This window comes from Perca fluviatilis, chromosome 22 (assembly GCF_010015445.1).
Source record: "Perca fluviatilis chromosome 22, GENO_Pfluv_1.0, whole genome shotgun sequence".
Taxonomy (NCBI): Eukaryota; Metazoa; Chordata; class Actinopteri; order Perciformes; family Percidae; genus Perca; species Perca fluviatilis.
The window spans coordinates 19,702,922-19,723,390 of NC_053133.1; the positions used below are offsets into that span (position 1 = coordinate 19,702,922).

At 40.4% G+C, this 20,469-nt stretch overlaps 1 protein-coding gene across 6 annotated transcripts in view; it reads left to right on the top strand.

Annotated features, from left to right (window-relative positions):
- Positions 1-14,511, top strand: part of slc4a2b (solute carrier family 4 member 2b) — a 47,747-nt gene extending 33,236 nt beyond the window's left edge. For 2 of the 6 annotated variants that reach the window (XM_039789489.1, XM_039789490.1), the window contains exons 8-24: positions 1,445-1,581; positions 3,895-4,075; positions 4,160-4,295; positions 5,597-5,870; positions 5,960-6,068; positions 6,191-6,375; positions 6,825-7,038; positions 7,139-7,345; positions 7,516-7,664; positions 8,007-8,201; positions 8,653-8,871; positions 9,733-9,822; positions 9,941-10,107; positions 10,466-10,719; positions 10,808-10,977; positions 11,540-11,713; positions 12,335-14,511. In XM_039789489.1, coding sequence (XP_039645423.1) covers positions 1,445-1,581; positions 3,895-4,075; positions 4,160-4,295; positions 5,597-5,870; positions 5,960-6,068; positions 6,191-6,375; positions 6,825-7,038; positions 7,139-7,345; positions 7,516-7,664; positions 8,007-8,201; positions 8,653-8,871; positions 9,733-9,822; positions 9,941-10,107; positions 10,466-10,719; positions 10,808-10,977; positions 11,540-11,713; positions 12,335-12,415 — 2,942 coding nt within the window. In that variant the 3' untranslated portion in view covers positions 12,416-14,511. Of the gene's footprint in view, positions 1-1,444; positions 1,582-3,292; positions 3,377-3,894; positions 4,076-4,159; positions 4,296-5,596; positions 5,871-5,959; positions 6,069-6,190; positions 6,376-6,824; positions 7,039-7,138; positions 7,346-7,515; positions 7,665-8,006; positions 8,202-8,652; positions 8,872-9,732; positions 9,823-9,940; positions 10,108-10,465; positions 10,720-10,807; positions 10,978-11,539; positions 11,714-12,334 lie in introns of all 6 variants that reach the window. The other 4 variants (XM_039789494.1, XM_039789491.1, XM_039789493.1 and 1 more) reach the window with 4 other exon arrangements.
- Positions 14,512-20,469: the final 5,958 nt, after the last annotated feature.

Sequence of the window (20,469 nt, forward strand, 5' to 3'; positions counted from 1 at the left end):
AAGTCAACTGTATAGGAGGAGGAGTAGCTATGTATGTGGATAAAAACTTGAATTATAAGGTTGTAGACAGCAAGGTATCAAACTATTACAATTCATATTATTTGCAGATGAAACAAATATTTTTGTTCTGGGGGAAATTTAAAAGCGATACAAATTAAAAAGGTGGTACATATACTGAGAGGTTTATGCCTCGACGCAGAGGTCCAGGGTTCGCATCCGACCTGTGACAATTTCATGCATGTCTTCCCCTTCTCTCTCCCCAAAAATTAAAGGGTGAAAAGCCGCAAAAAAATCTTTAAAAAGGTGTGATAATAGAAGACAAAATAATCTGGAAATCTCACATAAAACATGTTAAGTGGGCTTAAAGGCAAAATAAAGAGGCTGTGGATGGAGGTATAGGCTTGATATTGTCCACATATTTGGTCATTATGGGGCTTACTGGTGAGCCTCCCAACCACTTCATTACTAGTTATTCTCTGTCTTCTTTTTTCTGCTTCCCGCCACCGTAAATCATCCTGGGAAAGTGTCTCTGGCTGCTGCTCAACAATAGGAATTATTAGATCACTATTCCTCCTCTTTGGTCCGACCTGAACGAACGAACACCTCCGCTCACTGATGCTTTCTGATAGTTTCAGCGGGGTCAGGCGCCGGTCAAGAAATGGCAACTTTTTCCGATTTGTCAAAACTTACACAAGGTCAGACGGCTGTGCCAGCACTAACCCTACGCCCACCACATAACCTCCTCTTCCTTCCAAGAGCTGCATGCCACTTCAGGCCTCATTTGACTCCAGGCTCTGCCCCAAACCTCACTCAGACATCATGGAGCGACTTGACAAGGGACACTCTCACTATAACTTGAAGTAAAGCTAGAATGAGCAGTATAACAGCTGAAAATCTCTTTTTCTCTCTTTTCTGAACTGGCAATGAAGATTAGTTCTGATGCATGTTGCAGTTTTTGCTTAGCTTTCACTAGTTTTTCTTAATCTTTGAACTCTTTAACACCTGATCGGACAATGCCTACTTGCAGTGTGATGTCTGTGCCATCCAGTGTCTCTCTCCACATTCTTTTCAGTGCCTGGTGTAATGCCAGCCTGAGTAACTCTACTCCCTGCTGAGGGACCACAGAAACAAAAGCGTGGTGGCCTAACCCTCTGTGACTTGGTGGGCTGACATTTAAACTTGGGGTGCAAGGTTAATGTGTGCTTGCTGAGGGCTGCAGAAGCACAAAATAAGACACAAAAAAAGCACATGCAAAAAATCATGCAGCCTCTGTGTCCTGTGCTGGGATGTAATTTCCAGTTATATTATTTGGATATCATGTTTATTGAATTGCATATGCCGTTTGTTTTTGGTTAGAATTTGTGTTTCAGGATATTTGAAGTCCTCCTTCTCTGTGTTCTTTAACACATTCTCATCCCTCTTCTCGTCTCTTCTTCTCCACCAGGTCATCGTTTCGAAGATGTTCCCGGCGTGCGCAGACACCTGGTCAGAAAGAACACCAAGGGACAAGTGGTGCACACGGGCAAGGACCACAAAGAGCCGACCACTCGCAGTCGTAAGCAGGACCGAACCCCACATGAGGTGAGACATTACAGTACTCACTTGTCGCGTCAATTAATTATACGCCTGAGATTTAGGACGTCTGTCCCATTTTTCTGCCTCATCTGTAGCTACATTTATTTTGTTAAACATTTAATGCTATAAATTACTGGGTTAGAATCTTTTGGTTTTGGTAACCTATAATACACAATCTGTGATCCTGTGGTAAACAGAAGTCAACTCATCACCAGAATTCAAAACTGGGGCGACCACTTATAATAATTTTAATACTCAATTAATCTGTCAACTGTTTTGAAATTAACTGATTGCAATCAAAATCGTTTAGACTACAAAATATCTGAAAATAGTTAAAAAATGCAAGTTACAGGTTTAGGAAATAATTATAATAGATGTTTTTTTCCAGTCCTAGGATGAATTATGAAATCAGAAGGTTACAAATGCTGCTTTCATTCAACATCAACCAACAACTAGGATTTGCAGAGTCAATATATGATAATTGGGGCTGCAAATAATGATTATTTAAATCATGAATTAATCCTTCAGCAACCAATGGTCCAAACCCTGTATGTATTAAATTTACAATGATATAAAATAGAGAAAGATGTTTATGTTGTTGATTGAATTATCTAAAAATCAACATTATTTCAACATTATTAAAACCCAAAATCAGAACCGGCCCATATTTGCAATAATTAGTATGTCAAATGCTGCAGTAATATAAATGTTAAACTGACTGGGCTCTTTAAACCTATATTGTGTAATTTTTTAAGTTGATTCTTAGCAAAAAACCCTTTGTTCTTTCATTCATGTGTAATTACTTCCACCAGCTAATCAAAGTATTCTCGTAAGCGTAGAATCTGATATTCAGAATCATTCAGAATACATAGGAGCGACTCGCTCTAATGACGGCAGCCATGTAGCGCCTCCATCTTTAAAATACAATACAAAGAGGGACATACACTTCCGGTCAAAAGTTTGGGGTCACTTAGAAATTTCCACTCTATCATAGACAGAATACCAGCTAAGGGCAACCAACCAAGGGCTAGAAAGTAATATTCAGTTGGTTGTCATATACAATTTCACCGCTAGATGGGAGAAATTCTTACACAATGTAGCTTTAAATTCTGCTGCAATTCAAGGAAGTTTTGGTGGGAAATTTTCTTTCCTGTGCTATGTTTATAATCTTTATTTTCAATTTTCAGACTACAGGTTTAAAAATGTAACCATAAATTGAAACAAATCCTGGGAAATGGTTTCCCTTATTTTTCTCTATCTCAAATTTACCACTGCCTTGTCTCTTCTGTGGATGGGACAGGGAGGGAAGGAGACAATTAAAAATGAATGAATGAGTTCTTTCCTTTCACACACGGAAAAGAAAAAAAGAACTCAGGTAACCAGACACTGGGAGCTCCTGAGAGAGGGAGAGCTATGTTTTATTAACATGCGCACACACACACACACACACACACACACACACACACACACACACACACACACACACACACACACACACACACACACACACACACACACATTCTCCTACACAGCCCTGAGCCCTCAGCAACACGGGGGTAAAGAACAGGTCCCTGTCAGGTGTGTGTATGTGCGTGTGTGTGTCTGTGTGTGTGTGATGAGGAAGAGTTACCTGTGGGTATGTGTGTGAGGGTCCCATCCTTTGTGCCGCTGTCGTATCAGTGTTTGAGTCCTCTCCTGCAACGTCTCGCTTCTCCAGTCATTACCTGTGGTTGTGTACCGCTCTGCCTCGCGGCTTGAAGGCGTCCTGCTGGACATGGACTTCGGTCAAATGGCTGAGAAGGTGAGGCCGGGTGACCGGCCAGAGTCATGGTTTGCTCCGTGTGAGCGTGATTTCACAGGCATGCAGATGCTATAACAAGAGTAATTTCCAGCCTGTTTTTTGGTCTTAATCTCACAGGGGCTTGTGACTGACCAGCATGGTGTTAAAATGAATAACATCTTAACAGATGTTTGATGCTGAGAGAGCTGAATATTATGGTCTCCACTGACTATATTTAGTATTAAGCTTTTTAAGATGTCATTGGTTGTTTTTCTGTTTTTTAGAGTAAAAACATGGACAATATTTACAGTATCTTTTCTGTTTTGAGAGAATTTAAATAAATCACTTGGTAACCCATTTAAGCATGTACCTGTTTTTCTGATGTTGACGTGCAAAATGCACCACTGAATCACTGACTTAATACAGTGCTTCTGCTATTGAGTTGAATATTTGGCACGTTGAACATGCATGTTTTTATGTGGACAGTTTGGATGCTTTTTATCTCACCTGCACCTGTTCCTTTGTGATGTTGACTCCAGGTGTTTGTGGAGCTGAACGAGCTGACTATAGACAAGAACCAGGAGATGCAGTGGAAGGAGACAGCTCGATGGATCAAGTTTGAGGAGGACGTGGAGGAGGAGACCGACCGCTGGGGGAAACCTCACGTAGCCTCGCTGTCTTTCCGCAGTTTGCTGGAACTCAGAAAGACCATCTCACATGGTAAGAGATGGAAACCGAATTAATTGTGGAACCTTTTTAGGCCTAAAAAGTCAGCGACTGAGCTCAGTATGTGTGCGTCCACAGGCGCAGTGTTGCTGGACCTGGACCAGAAGACCCTGCCTGGCATCGCCCACCAGGTGGTGGAGCAGATGATCATTTCTGACCAGATCAAAGCTGAGGACCGAGCCAATGTCCTGAGGGCCCTGCTGCTGAAACACAGGTGACCTGCAGCTCCAGACTGCAGCAAAAAAGCAGTGGTTTTCCTTTAAGAGGAGCTACATTGATAGATTTCTTTCTTTCTTCCAAAAATCGGACGGAGCCCCGCTTTAAGTTTATGAGGCAAACATTTTCCACAATATTACTACTACCTTGTCGTTTGCTCTCTAAGTTTTGAAAACAGTGTTTTGTGACATTTTTTGCTCCATGTAATGTCTGAGTACAAGCTAGAAATGGCAGATATCATCACTGCTATCAATTAACCATATTATTGGTTACCAACCTGTGAGTCAAGACCCCCTATGGAGGTCCCAAGTTAAATCAGAGGGATTGTATGATTATGTAAAAAGCTAAATTGTTTATTTTGTCTGACTTTCTCTAGTTGTGGCTTTTTTTGTCAAATAATAGGTACTCACTTCTTTAGGCTTTTAAAAGTTCAAACAATCTAAAAAAGCAAAAATCACTTTTACTCACTTAACTATGGGGTCACAAGTAGACATTTATCAATTTTAAGAGTTAAACCGCCAAAACAAAGCTGTATACAATGTACTATCGGGTGGTAAAAATCTTACTTTTTTTAAGGATTATTTTGGGATATATTTGATTTTTAATTCAGTAGCAGTTAAGCCACTGACAGGAAATGTGGGGAGAGAGAGAGAGAGAGATGGGCGTTACATGCAACAAAGTCCTTAGCTGGATGTCAACCATGAGCCGTGAGATGTATGTGGTACACGTCTTGGTGATGCTTTTAATGACACGAGACAACACTTAGGCTACGTTCAGACTGCAGGCCAAAGTGGCCCAAATCCGATTTTTTTTTTGGGGTCAAGTGACCAGGTAAGGCTTCTTCATAAGTAGTGTGAACACTCAAATCTAGCCCAGATCTGATTTTTTTTCAGATCAGATTCAGGCCACTTCCACATGTGGTCCTGAATCCGACCCAGATCAGATTTTTTTCAATGCGACCGCCCCCCGCCCCCCCCCCGACCGGTCTGTAAACACAGACCAAGGAGTTTAACGCGCTCGCGAGTCAGGGTCACCCCGTGGTGAAATTTAAAAATAAAATAAAATAAATAAATAAAAGTGCTGCGTCTGATCTCATTGTTAGTGTTCTTTTGCGCATGCAGGTCATTTCAAAACCGCAAACAGTTCACACTGGAATCTGATATAGGACACATTTTAAAAGGTCATGCGGTGTGAACGTAGCCAGACATTCAAAGCTAATACCTGTTCATACCGTTAATTATGAGGATAAACCGCAATTAAACAGATTTTCTCTCATTGCTGCACACTTCCTGCTACTAGGTGGCTTCATGCCCGCTTACTGCCTCTCTTCCTCATGCTCACCCTCTCTCTTCCTCTCCCTGCTTCCCCTAGTCACCCAAGCGACGAAAAGGAGCACAGTAGCCCTTTCCCCAGGAACATCTCCGCGGCCAGCCTGGGCAGCCTGATAACGCATCACAATAGTGCCAATCACACCCATCCGCCAGAACCGTCGGTGACCGACCCGCTCATGGGCACCGTCTACGCCCCGGGGGACATGGAAACATGCATCGATATGGAGAAGAACGATGTACAGGTAAGTCTGAAATGTTTTCAAAAAGTCCCATTTACAAGTATTCTTCAATTTTTCAGATTTTTGCTTCTTGTGTTGCTTTTCTTTCGCAGCAGAAGGAGCCGACCTTGGTGTCCGGTATGCATCGGTCCAAATCCAAACATGAGCTGAAGCTGCTGGAGAAGATTCCTGAAAATGCTGAGGCCACTGTTGTCCTTGTGGGTAAGTGATCTTCTACTACTACTATAAAACCATACACATAACTTAAAATATCAACTTAAAATCACTTGTACTTAGTGTACTACTGCCTGTATGTTGACTGCTATGTCCCGCCCATCTTCCAGGCAGTGTGGACTTCCTGGAGCAGCCCACCATGGCGTTTGTGCGGCTGCAGGAGGCTGTGGAGCTGGAGTCCGTCCTCGAGGTCCCTGTTCCAGTCAGGTTTCTCTTCGTTCTCCTGGGACCCCCCACCACCAGCATGGACTATCACCAGATAGGACGCTCCATCTCCACACTTATGTCTGACAAGGTGAGTGAGCTGTAGACATCGGAGGATAGTTATTATTACAAAACCCAAATCACACATCACAGTTACATCTCACCTACATAAAATGACATAACAAGGAAACACACACTATTGTTGAGAATAAAGCAATAATGTTTTGATTCAGCCCGAGTACATTATAGAGAAATCCCACAATAAACTTCAGCGTACAAAGTTCTAAACCTTTTTCCCTGTAATTCAGTATATTCTCCCATAAAGGCTTTATCATAGAGCATTCCCATGAAATATGAAGGAGATTCACTTGTTTTGTATTACATGTTCAACACCTAGAAAGGAAAGTGAAATAAAATGGATTGTTGCCACATAAACTGGCAAACAGGTCTGCAAACGGGACAAACAACTATAGTTTAGAAGAGTCTCCCTCATGGCTTATTTTATTGGTTACATTTTTCCATATCTGAATTCCCATCCAGCCATTCCACGAGGCGGCTTACCTGGCGGACGACAGGCAGGACCTGCTGAACGCCATCAACAGCTTCCTGGACTGCAGCATCGTGTTGCCGCCTTCAGAGATGGGAGGGGACGAGCTGCTGCGCTCCGTCGCTCGCTTTCAGAGCGAGATGCTGCGCAAGAGGGAGGAGCAGGGGGTCAAACTGGCAAAGGAGCCTAAAAGCCACGAAGAAAAAGGTAATCTATTATATCTGTGGCCTTATTAAAGGAAATACCAGTTGCTGTTATATGACTTCCTGATATTGAAATAAATAACCTGCTCTTTCCTGTCACACAGAGGCCCTCCTCACACCATTGAAAAAGTCAGACGACCCTTTAAAGCGCACCCGACGCCCCTTCGGTGGGCTGATACGAGACGTGCGGCGCCGTTACCCAAAGTACCTCAGTGACTTCAAGGACGCCCTGAACAGTCAGTGCATGGCTGCCGTTATCTTTATCTACTTTGCTGCTCTCTCTCCAGCCATAACATTCGGAGGACTACTGGGTGAGTTGCACACAGGAACGAAAGAGTCCAGTTAATGTGGATTCACAGTTTGTCTCAAATGTCAAACCCCTTTCACGTTTTTGTCTTGATGGTTCACTTAATGATCTAATTGACCGACCTTTTAAACCTTTTTGGTGTTTGTAACTGCTAATTTGTCCGTCTCTTGCTAGGTGAGAAGACAGACGGTCTGATTGGTGTTTCTGAGCTGATTGTGTCGACAGCAGTGCAGGGTGTGATCTTCTGCTTGCTCGGAGCGCAGCCGCTACTCATTGTGGGCTTCTCTGGACCCCTGCTGGTCTTTGAAGAAGCCTTTTACAGTGTAAGTTGATCAACGACCAAAACCGATGAAACTGAAAGCTCTGTACAAACGTAACAGAATTCAACTACCAGCACCAACATATTATATTTCTTGGCAGTACATTCCTGGCGTCTTGTTGTCATAGTGAGGTTGCCAGGTCACCAGCAGAGACTCCTGGAAAAAATTATCCACCACATAATCCCCTTAAAATTCGTTTTTTTTACTATCCACTATGTGGATTTTGTTACCTTTGGACAAAGCCAGACTCAAAAAAGGCTTTCAGGAGCATATAATGCAAGTTTTATTGGCTGCTGTGAACATTTTCCAGTGTATGAATAGAGTTTCTTTGCTCTGTGTCCTCAGTTCTGCAAAGCAAATGAAATGGAGTACCTGACGGGCCGGGTCTGGATCGGGTTTTGGCTCATCATCATCGTGGTCGTCATGGTGGCCTTCGAGGGAAGCTTCCTGGTCCGCTTTGTGTCCCGCTTCACCCAGGAAATCTTCTCCTTCCTCATCTCCCTCATCTTCATCTGCGAGACCTTCATCAAGCTCGGCAGGGTACACCTGAGACGTGAAATAACAGCTCCTCATTACAAAAAGTTTTTGTTGGCACGCTGCGTGTTCACATCCCTGACACTAAACTGAACAGACTATTCTTTGGACAATATTCAAATCTTGGGGTCGAAATGAGTATGTTTTTCTAACAAGTGCACCTGAAATCTTTTGTGATTGATTGGCCTTGAAAGTTAAATGGATTAAGAGTTTACTTATTATATAGGCTTTGAAAGGTTGCTATTTCTAAAGTTTTACGGCACAGACCTGAAAGACGTTTGGCTACGGGATAATGTCATTTTCCAGAATAGTGTGGTTGTGGTACATAAAAGATTGATAAATGATAATCCCTCTAAGGAAAGTAATCGCAGTGGGTGTACATGTGTGCATGCATATTTGCGTGTGTATTCTGTTGTGAAATATTGGGCATTTATTTGAACATTGTGTCTTCGGGCAGATTTTCAAGGAGCACCCGCTGAGAAGTTGCCCCTTGAACAACGGCACAGAAGGGGACGCCTCGAAGGAAAATATCACACTTCTAAGCAACAGCACCCAGCCAGCGACGGTCCAAAACCAGCCCAACACTGCGCTGCTCTCTCTGGTTCTCATGGCCGGAACATTTTTCATTGCCTTCTACCTGCGCAAGTTCAAGAACAGTGCATTCTTCCCTGGGAGGGTGAGGAGCTAAACATTTAATATTAAAAAAAAAAAAAAAAAACATCAGTCAGTAACCCCTATTTATTTACCCACATATTCATTTAATTGTGCTATCATAAATCAATCAGTGCAGTCAGTTATTGCATCCAAACCTCTTGAGAGTCAAAATACATCCTCCTTAACAAGACAAAGACTCATTTGAGCCACTAATACATGCAGTCTAAAATGCTCTAGTTGACTAAACAGTCTTCGCACAAGATTAATTTAATTGCCGTTCAGGAGCTTTTGATTGTATCATATGATCTTCCTTTGCAGTTGGAGTTTGCCTAGTTGTCATGTTAATTTCCTTGTTACGTTAAAGGAATAGTTAGAGAAGTAATCAGCAAAGCAAAACTAGATATGAGGTGCTAATTAGTGAGCTTGAGAGGTGGTAGTTTTCCTTAATTTTTTTTGTGTGCTAAGCTAACGTTGCTGTTGGCTGTAGCATCATATTTAACGGAGAGACATGAGAGCGGTATCATATTTCACAAAATATTAAGAACTTGTTGTCTTATGTTGGCTTAAAAGTTGAAATTGATTCTTGAAATTGGATACATCAGTTGGCAAAACACTCTCACCTGAAAGAGCATTCAGTAAGATTGATACGATTTTCTTCCTTTCTTGTGATTCGATCAAAAGCTCCAAAACAGCCAGTAAATGGACCATGTGGTTTCAAGGTCAAGACTGAACTTTTAATCTTAAAATTCTCTAATTAGTTTTTTCTTTGTAGAAGTTGTAATACAATACAAAAATCACAGTAGCTGCAATTCTTTTGATTATACTCGCATATAATATATGAAGCTGCCAGTTCTGCTCAAACTCTCCCATGTTATGTGTTCAGTTGCGCAGGATTATTGGAGATTTTGGCGTCCCCATTGCCATCCTCGTCATGGTCCTGGTGGATTACAGTATAAACGACACATACACACAGGTAAAACTCAAATACTACCACTAAATCTTATTTAAATGTTTGACGTCTGGCTAATAAAGATTCACAAGACGGACAATCCTCATCTTTGCTGTCACACTCATTCCTGTTGTTAAAACAGAAACTGAGCGTCCCTCATGGTTTCTCTGTGACGAGTACCGAAAAACGTGGCTGGATCATCAGTCCTCTGGGTACCAACGGTGAATTCCCCATCTGGATGATGTTTGCCTGCAGTTTTCCCGCTCTGCTGGTGTTCATCCTCATCTTCATGGAGACTCAGATCACCACGTGAGTTACAAGTCCCATCACGCAGTAATATCATCAGAATTACTCCACGTTATGACGTAGTTGTGTCCCATCATGACATTTTAAGAGTCATTGTTCCGATTTTTGTTTTGATTGAGTTTAACTAATCTCTATTGTACAGCCGGAAACTGATATAACAGGACTTTCAAGTTGGATTTATTGTTTTACACATGAAATGTAGCACCTTTCATACACAAAAAGGCAGCTCAAAGTGCTTAAATTAAAAAAGAAAGCAATCCGAACAACAGTTAAAATATTAAAATTCATTTTTAGTAGATACATGCATCTGTGACTGTGTGAATAACAAGCTGCCCCCCCCCACCTCCATGTCGTCCTGCAGCCTGATAGTGAGTAAGAAGGAGCGCATGCTGGTGAAGGGTTCTGGTTTCCATCTTGACCTGCTGCTGATCGTGGTGCTGGGCGGCAGCTTGGCTCTGTTCGGCCTGCCGTGGCTGGCCGCCGCGACCGTTCGCTCGGTGACCCACGTCAACGCCCTCACTGTCATGAGTAAGGCTGTCGCCCCCGGAGACAAGCCTCGCATCCAGGAGGTGAAGGAGCAGAGAGTCACCGGGCTCCTGGTGGCCATCATGGTTGGTGAGTGTCGGACAGTGACCTCTCATTACTGCTCTTTCCAGTTTTTTAAATATTTAGCATTTTGTTTATTTGTTCAACCCCCATCAAGGTATGTCCATTGTGATCGGTGACTTGCTGCGTCAGATCCCCCTGGCGGTGCTGTTTGGTATCTTCCTCTACATGGGTGTGATGTCCCTTAATGGTATCCAGCTAACAGAGCGGATGATGCTGCTGCTCATGCCACCAAAGTATCACCCTGACCACACCTACGTACGCAAGGTAAGAGGAGTGCTTTTTTATTTTTATTTTTTTTCCACATAAAGTAATGGAGGTTTCAGGTGTAAGAAATAATACTTGAATCACATTATCACACTAGCTTTTTAGATATTTTTTCCTAGTCATAGCATAAATTATATTTTAGGCTATGAATATGCTATAAATAAAGTTCTTGCACGTCAGAAAATCCTGATATTACAGTATTATAATGTATATTATTACATTGACAGGAGTCGGATCAAACATTTTCACATTTAGGAATAAAAATAAACGTATTAGGGATGCAATTAATTAGTATTGATTTATCTGTTAATTAATTATTTAATGTTTGGTCTATGAAATATTGATCTACTAATCATTGTAGCTTTAGTAAGGGTCTTAAGTGGTTTTAACTATATATATATATATATATATTTCTCCCTAAGACAACATTAAAAGATTTTGAATGGCAACAGTGAAGCTTATTATTATTATTATTGAGCTAAATCCCACATTAATCTTCATCTCTGATTTGGTCTCACACTTGTGCTGGTAAGTTCTAATGAATTGTCTCGGTTTCCTTTAGGTCCGTACGCTGCGTATGCATCTGTTCACCTGCATCCAGGTGGTGTGTTTGGCGGCTCTGTGGGCTGTAATGTCGACACAGGCGTCGCTGGCTTTCCCCTTCGTCCTCCTCCTCACCATACCAGTCAAGATGTTCCTGCTGCGCCGCATCTTCACCCCCAGAGAGATGGCATGTGTAAGTTGACCACAGGAGGGCGCAATATACTGCTTAATACACCTGCACCACTACATGAGCTGCAGCAATGTGATATTAGAATCGTTGTTGGAAATGTTATTAGACAGCAGAAGATTAAATGCAATATTCTTTAACTTTAGTTTTATGCACTAGGGGAGTTAAAGTTAAAAATCTATGATTGGCACTGATATTGGTAAGTTTCTGAATAATTTTTTTCAGTTTAAGCTGTGATGTCTGATTGTTGTGCACTGGTTTTGACAATAAAGACACAAAAATGCAATAACATAATATCAAAAACATTTAAATACATTTAAATACATCAGTAGTTTGTTGATTTTCTTTATTCTTTTGTTTAATTGTGCACAACCTGGTGTCAAGTGGAGATATCTTCAATGCAACTACCATGATTTTGGCATCAAAGAAAAATGGCTTATTTCTAAGGCACTCTGGGAAATGTTTGAGGTTTTTATTTAGCAGACTAAACATTAGAAAATTGTAATTACACCAAGCAATGATGCCTCATAGTGAGAGTAACTTTTTTCTTTTTAGAATTTCTTTTCATATATAATGTCAAATGAGAAAATCAACGATTAATCCTGACGTTTCTTCTCACTCTTCCAGCTGGATGCGGATGACGCGGAGCCGAAGTTTGACGAACGTGAGTGTCACGATGAGTACTCAGAGATGCACATGCCTGTGTAACTTGCAACAAGCCCTCATATTACCACTTAACTCCTCTTACTGGACACCAAAAATTTGTCTACCAGCCATTGAGATCCGTAGTCTTTTAAACTTGAAACAATCACGATTTGATGCCACATCACTGTGCAGCCTCTTTATTCTCACTGAGACATGAACGTACGGTATGTCGAAGGTCTGGTTGGTTGTTACTTTGGTCCAACTTAACTATTTAAGTAGCTTTTTATCAGATTGTTTGGGACTTTTCTTCCGGTTAACAGCACTAAAGATTTTAATCCAACTGAGGAAATCAAATAGTCAACAGAGTGTGTTCACTCATAATTTACTTTTTTAAATATATATTTCAGGGGACAGGAGAATCCAAATCAAATGATGTGATATCGAGCTCAAATTAATGTGATTACAGTAGATAGATTTGCAAGACTAATTCATTTTTAGCCCTGAAAGGTTGCTTTGATTCACATTGAATATGTGGAGGAAATATGGGGTACATTCTTTTATATTAGCACGCTGACTTACCGCTATTCAAGTTTGTCACTTTTGTCATTTTTTTAAACTCACCAAGAGCCTTATGAAGGAAATTAAAAAAGGTATACTGAGTTTTTTTTTCCACATTCTGTCTTATTTTAGACAGCTGATCACTTTAACTGCCTCCTGAAGCTCGTAGCACTTTTTTCAGACTGAACAATGACTGTATTTTATGTACATGTAATCATTTTATCATTTTGTAGTCCTTTTTAATTCCCTTAATATCATTGTTGCTTTAGTTTGCTTCTTAAACGACTATCTGTGATTCATTTTAGCCTGTCCTTTAACTATACATCTTTTTTGTACTCTAATGCAGTGGTTTAGATGACCTTTGGGGTTTTATGTCCAATTTTGTACTGCATTGAGTTAAAATCACCAGCAGAGGGAGATCTAGCAGGACTGTGACGATGACGTAACAAAACTGTACAAGAAAATCAAATTTTCTCTTTACACTAATGACGTGGCATCATGTTTCTAATCCTAACAGAAAATTAACACAGTGGCATAATAAATATACTCTTAAATGTCGCCATGCACATGTTTAGGGCACTAATGTTATCGTGTAGAGTTTGTATCACTTGGTGTGTTTATGGGAATCACTGTAATTTATTGGTTTCTTTGTCCAAGTGCCAAATGTCTTGTGTTTTGTGATCAGAACAATAAGCTGCAGTTCAGTCATCTCACATCTCCTAACAATGTTTCTTGAAGAAGCTTCAGCATTAATTAACATTTCATAGCCTAACATTCCTTGTTTTATCATAATTTTTTTGGTGGGGGGTACTAATTTAAACATTTCATTCACACTCATGTTGTGAACTTGCCTGGTCGACCAAATTTGTGTAGACAATCTCAATATTCATGCATTACTGAGAGTGAAGGCTTTTAAAAATATATATATATATATATATATATATATATGTTTTGTTTTATGTCATGTTGTGTCGGTGTGACATGTATTGGTTAAAGCTTTGACCGTGTCAAATAACTTACATTTTCAGTCCTCTGTTACTCTCAAGTGTGTGTTTGAGACACTACTTTTCCCTCTGAACGTTCCCAGCCTGACTGTCATTGTGATCTTGTGCCTGTTTGGTGTCAAAAAGGTGCACAACATCTCAAGTGCCTGTGGGACCATGAAGTGATCCGCTACAACTGTCTGTTGCGTTTGTAAGGACGACACACGTGTTACAATAGTTTGCACATTCGAGACGCTCCTAAATCAAACATCTTTACATTATTTATGTGTTGCAATATGAGGCATTATTGCTGTTTTTGAAGATGTATTATTTGTCACATCACAAAACCTATATATTTTTTTTTTTTTTTTTTAAATGTACACATTTGGCTGCATCATGGCCATGGACTTTGAAGGATGTTAATGAGAAGTCGGCAGTGTCAGTTTTATGTTTGTGCCTGTGGATGAAGTGAAGTTGGTGTCTGTGTATGCCAAAGTAGCTGATTCGATACGTCGTTCCATTTCAAAAGCAATACAAAGTCCGAGAGGCTATTGCTGATGTTCCCTTGTACATTAAAGGTTGAAATATTGATGACAAATAAAAGTAATTTTCTATTTATCCTGGATGTCGTGTTTTTATGTCGTCCGTGGGTCCATACCATTCTTGTGAACGCGATGTCTCACGAACGCCTCAAGGGAATTTCTTCAATTTTTGCTCAAACTGCCACTTCAATTTAGTGATGAACTGATCAAAGGTGGGTCAAAGGTCAAGGACATTGTGAGTTCATAAAATACGTTTTTTTGGCAATAACATCTGCTAATAGGATGACTTTTCGAAGGAAATATTTCTAAAAAAAAAAAGAAAAAAAAAGTCACATAGGGAGAAGGTCAGGGTGGATGGTGGGTCAAACAAACGGGGCCTCACTCACTGTTCCACCGCTGCGTCCCGTATGAAACCAAAAGTTACGTCGAATTATTTTAAAATCACGTTACACAAGTAACTTACAAACTGAAGTTATGTAACTATATTAACCCATGATGATGTTTTCCTAAACCTAACCAAGTAGTTTAGTTTCAATTTACACCGTTAACCACATGTTTAAAAATAATTGTTTCAATTGTTCAAAACCGTTTTAATGTGCACTGGTCGCTGGGACGAACGTGTTGAAAGAAAAATGTAATCTGGGAGAAAATGTTTCCCTCAAACTTAATTGAGAATGCAGTTTAGCTGTATGGGAACGTAATTTTGTAGGAGACAGGGTTGGTGTGTGGGAGGGGGGTCAGTATCTGACCATGCAGGGCCGTTTCTATTTGTAAGAACAGTTTGAAAAACCTTTTCAGTTTAATTAAAGAGATAAAAGCAGTCGGTAAATAAGAGCCGCACGTTTTTCAAATTGTTGAGGATGTTTTTTTTCACTTCTATTTTGTCTATTTGCATGTGTTTTCTAAGTTGCGGTATTTGAGCTCTTATGGCCACCGTACTAAAACAAATTCTCATGTTGAAATCTGTTATGCATAAACATCAAATACAGTCAGTCAAGCCTTGTAAAAAGAAGTAATGTTTTTGTGTTTCCCAGGAAAAAGAGGGCTGGATGTTCTTTCCTGTTCAGGAAAACAACACAGTGGGTGGGCGTGGGCCGTTGCACTATCCCCTCGCCCTCATTGTTATAGACACAGGGAAAAAGATGGCTGCGTTATTGCTGCTGCTCTTCAGCGTCGGAGCCTTGTTCTTTTCCTCTAATGCACAGGAGGCTTACAACAAACTTCCTGAAACCTACAGGAAAGGAGTGGATCTGGCCCTGGAGAAGCTCAACTCTCATGCTGGAATTCAGCACCATTTTCTCTATCTCAGAAGTATCACAAAGTCAGACATTCAGGTACAGTATTTCAGATTTTCAGAGTGAGTGTTTGGCTTGTGTTTTATGGCTATTATTGAGTGGTTTCTTGTGATTTGCTGTGAGCAATCATCAATAAATGTAGGGATTTTATCAGGGAAAAAACCCTCTTAGTGTGGGGGAGAATTGCTTCGGATGTAATCCTCCTCTTTCTCTTCAGCCTGGTTTTGACGTGGCTTACATCTACCACCACTTCTACCTTAAAGCCACCAAGTGTCAAAAAGGGACGGTTGACTCCACAGCTTGTCAGTTCAGAAACGACAGAGTAAGTTGTGTCTGATTTACTGAAGTCAGAAATGCGGAATTCGAGGACGACTGCCTGCTCTAACTCGTCTCTGCTCTTTTGTCTGTGTGCATTCATGCAGCCGCTGATAGACTGTGCCATCTGTTACAAAACATTTCGAGGAGAAATTGAACAGGAGCCCCAACCATATGTTCACTGTGTCCACAAACCGGCCCTTACAGAGGTTAGTCTGTTCACTGGAAGGTCACTTTTTTTAAATGACCACACTGCAAAGACTGAATATAACTTTTTGAATTTGTTTTCTGACTTTTTTCATTTCTCTTTTTGTTCTGAATGGCAGGAGATGAAGGCGGGCCGAGTAGATCGCTGCAACACAATGGGTTACAGTAGTGGAGCCCCGACTCTTCTTACGTCAAAGGGAACCGAGTGAAGACTTGGATGACTCATTTGACATCTTTCAGGGGTTTATTTGTGTTTTTAAAAGCTATTTTTAGTATTAAAGCAGATTACGACAGGTTAATGCGCTCACAACCTCAAGTATTATTTCTGTAGTATTTAGTATCGATTTTTGTATCATCTTCAGAAATGTAGTTTACCTCTATGCAAAAATATAAGAATGTAGAATTTGTTCAACAAGCTGTCAATAAAGTTTAATTTGTGAACAATTGAAGGTTTTTTTCAATGTGTACACTATTAGTATGAATGGGCTACTTGTACTAACACCTAATTTGACTAGAGTAAGTATTTTAAAGGAGAAGGCTGGCAATATTTTACTTTTTGTTGTTAACAAATCCTGTAAAATTACCAACCATTTATTCTCACAGATGGCTCATGTCATACCACCTCAGGTTCATCCTTTGACCCTTTAGAAGGGCTTGGCCCCTAGATTGGGAACCATTGGTAAACTACTGAATTGTATACAAAGTAGGTCAAACTAGCTCCCCCTCCACAAGCTACAGCAAAGAAAAATGCACCGTAAGATCTCTGATCGCGTGTTATTAAAAAATGGTGATTAGTACTCACTGCTTAGTCAATTTCATTTAGGAATAAACACTTGTCAAGTATATTACAAGAAAACCCCCATTTCTTAAAAGTGTACTACTTTCCTGTTAATGCAGCAACAAGGGAGCCGATGAGGCAGAAACAGAGTTAATTCACCCACTGATCACCTCTGACCTTTATTTTTATCCTGAGGCCAAAGGCTTTTCATGGCATGTTGGGATTGCTTCCAGGAATTGGATTACTAATCCAACTCTCCACTGTAATAATGTTTAGGGATACGAGTGCAATTCCACTTCTGGCGAGCATTTACTTCTGTGTAAAACCCCTATTGAGAATGTGTTTTGTTAAGACAAGCTTTAATCTGTGTCCCCTGGGGGAGTTACTGGAATTTGGAGATACAAAGTAAACAGTCTGTGCAGCAGGCCTGTTGTTGGCGAGTTTCTTTAGTTTCACTTGTTACTCATACAGCCATAATAGGACTTGTTTTTGATGCGAGTATTGATCCCACAGAGAGAGGAGGGAGTTCACCCTCCGAGCCGAGCTGCCCTCCTCACACACTCGGAGGAAGATGGCTGCTGGGTTGCTGTTGCTGGTTTGTGCTGGAGCTGTGCTGTGCTCTGTCGGGGCCCAGGATTCTTATAATGGGCTAACTGATGACTACAAGAAGGGAGTGGATCTTGCATTAGAGCAACTCAACACCCATGCCGGGGTTATCCACCATTTTCGCTTCTTGAGAAGTCTGGACAAGTCAGATATCGAGGTATACCTGGAGATTTTTCAATCAATTCTTGGCCTGAAGAATTAAGGTGGCTATATCTATGTATTGTTAAACCATTTATAGCAGCTTCAGTTAATATTAATGGGGAGTGATAACATACAGTAACAGATTTTAAACAAACGTTCTCCTGAAAGTCCTCAGCAGAGAATAAAAGTATCTAATTAAAACTGACAAACATTTAACTGTAATCTTAATATATAAGAAAATGACTGAAGTTCTGTTTCAGATATGTTCCCTTTACTTCTTGGATCTGCATCATGAGTTTGGCACTCTCACTCTGCCTTCAGGGAATTCTGGTTCATTCTTGTTTTCACATCTGCTTCAACCAAAGTGCACTGTGAATCTTTAAGTTTCAACATGTTTTGTAGCAGGGTTTGCCCAAAGATAAGGTGTGTCTTTGATGGAATGTTTACCACATGTACAATTTAAAGAAAAAAATATCCATGGTTCCCACCATTCTTCAAACTGATACTCTGATTTTGAGTATTCATAATGCATGGTTTCAGTTGTTGGCTTGGAGAAAAGCCACTACTGAGATATGAGAAGCCTGCAGATCAGCAATATGTTTTAACTCCTCAACTCCCACAAGATTATATTATCAGTTATTAAGCAATCAAGTCAAATATGAGCTGATATCCAAATCAGAATCTTTCACTGTCATTGTGTGTATGTCACTTTCTGCTGGTCTAGGATATGTTTGCTTGCAGTGTGCACGGTGTACCCACCTTAATAAAAATTTTTTTGGAGGTTTCTTTCCTTTGAGGTTTTGACAGTGGATTTAAGAGTCATGGGAGTTGTAGTTGATGCATGCTGACAAATTAGTTGTTGCTTTATTATTTCAAAGGCAAAAAGACTTGGGCACACTGATTGATATGGAGCCTTTACCAATACGAAATTAGGGCTACACTCTGCAAAGGTTTCCTGGCCAAAATGTGTTTCAGTTTTTATTAAATGATGTGTTTCATAAGATGCAATGCAGGAAAACAAGATCTCTTTGATGAATTCACCTCCCTTTTATGTTTTAGATATGATGGAACTATATACAAACCCGATTCCAAAAAAGTTGGGACACTGTACAAATTGTGAGTAAAAAAAGAATGGAATAATTTACAAATCTCATAAACTTATATTTAATTCACAATAGAATATAGATAACATATCGAATGTTGAAAGTGAGACATTTTGTAATGTCATGCCAAATATTGGCTCATTTTGGATGTCATGAGAGCTACACATTCCAAAAATTATGTCAATTGGCAACATGAATGGGTATAAAAAGAGCCTCTCAGAGTGGTAGTGTCTCTCAGAAGTCAAGATGGGCAGAGGATCACCAATTCCCCCAATGCTGCGGTGAAAAATAGTGGAGCAATATCAGAAAGGAGTTTGAAGTTATCATCATCTACAGTGCATAATATCATCCAAAGATTCAGAGAATCTGGAACAATCTCTGTGCGTAAGGGTCAAGGCTGGAAAACCATACTGGATGCCCGTGATCTTCGGGCCCTCAGACGGCACTGCATCACATACAGGAATGATACTGTAATGGAAATCACAACATGGGCTCAGGAATACTTCCAGAAAACATTGTTGGTGAACACAATCCATCGTACCATAGTCAAACAAAAAAAAAACCATAGTCAAAAAAAGCATTTAAATAGGATCCAGAAGCGCAGTCATTTTCTCTGGGCCAAGGATCATTTAAAATGGACTGTGGCAAAGTGGAAAAGTGTTCTGTGGTCAGACGAATCAAAATTTGAAGTTCATTTTGGAAAACTGGGACGCCATGTCATCCGGACTAAAGAGGACAAGGACAACCCAAGTTGTTATCAGCGCTCAGTTCAGAAGCCTGCATCTCTTATGGTATGGGGTTGCATGAGTGCGTGTGGCATGGGCAGCCTACACATCTGGAAAGGCACCATCAATGCTGACAGTTATATCCAAGTTCTAGAACAACATATGATCCCATCCAGACGTCGTCTCTTTCAGGGAAGACCTTGCATTTTCCAACATGACAATGCCAGACCACATACTGCGTCAATCACAATGTCATGGCTGCATAGAAGAAGGATCCGGGTACTGAAATGGCCAGCCTGCAGTCCAGATCTTTCACCCATAGAAAACATTTGGCGCATCATAAAGAGGAAGGTGCGACAAAGAAGACCTAAGACAGTTGAGCAACTAGAAGCCTGTATTAGACAAGAATGGGACAACATTCCTATTCATAAACTTGAGCAACTTGTCTCCTCAGTCCCCAGACGTTTGCAAGTGTTATAAAAAGAAGAGGGGATGCCACACAGTGGTAAACATGGCCTTGTCCAAACTTTTTTGAGATGTGTTGATGCCATGAAATTTAAAATCAACTTATTTTTCCATTAAAGTGATGCATTTTCTCAGTTTAAACATTTGATATGTCATCTATGTTGTATTCTAAAAATAAAAATATTGAAATTTGACACTTCCACATCATTGCATTCTGTTTTTATTCACAATTGTACAGTGTCCCAACTTTTTTGGAATCGGGTTTGTGTGTGTGTGTGTGTGTGTGTGTGTGTGTATATATATATATATATATATATATATATATATATTTGCACTATTTTTTGCAAAGCATAATTTTGCTTCAACATGACAACATTAATCCTCACTGACTATAAGGGA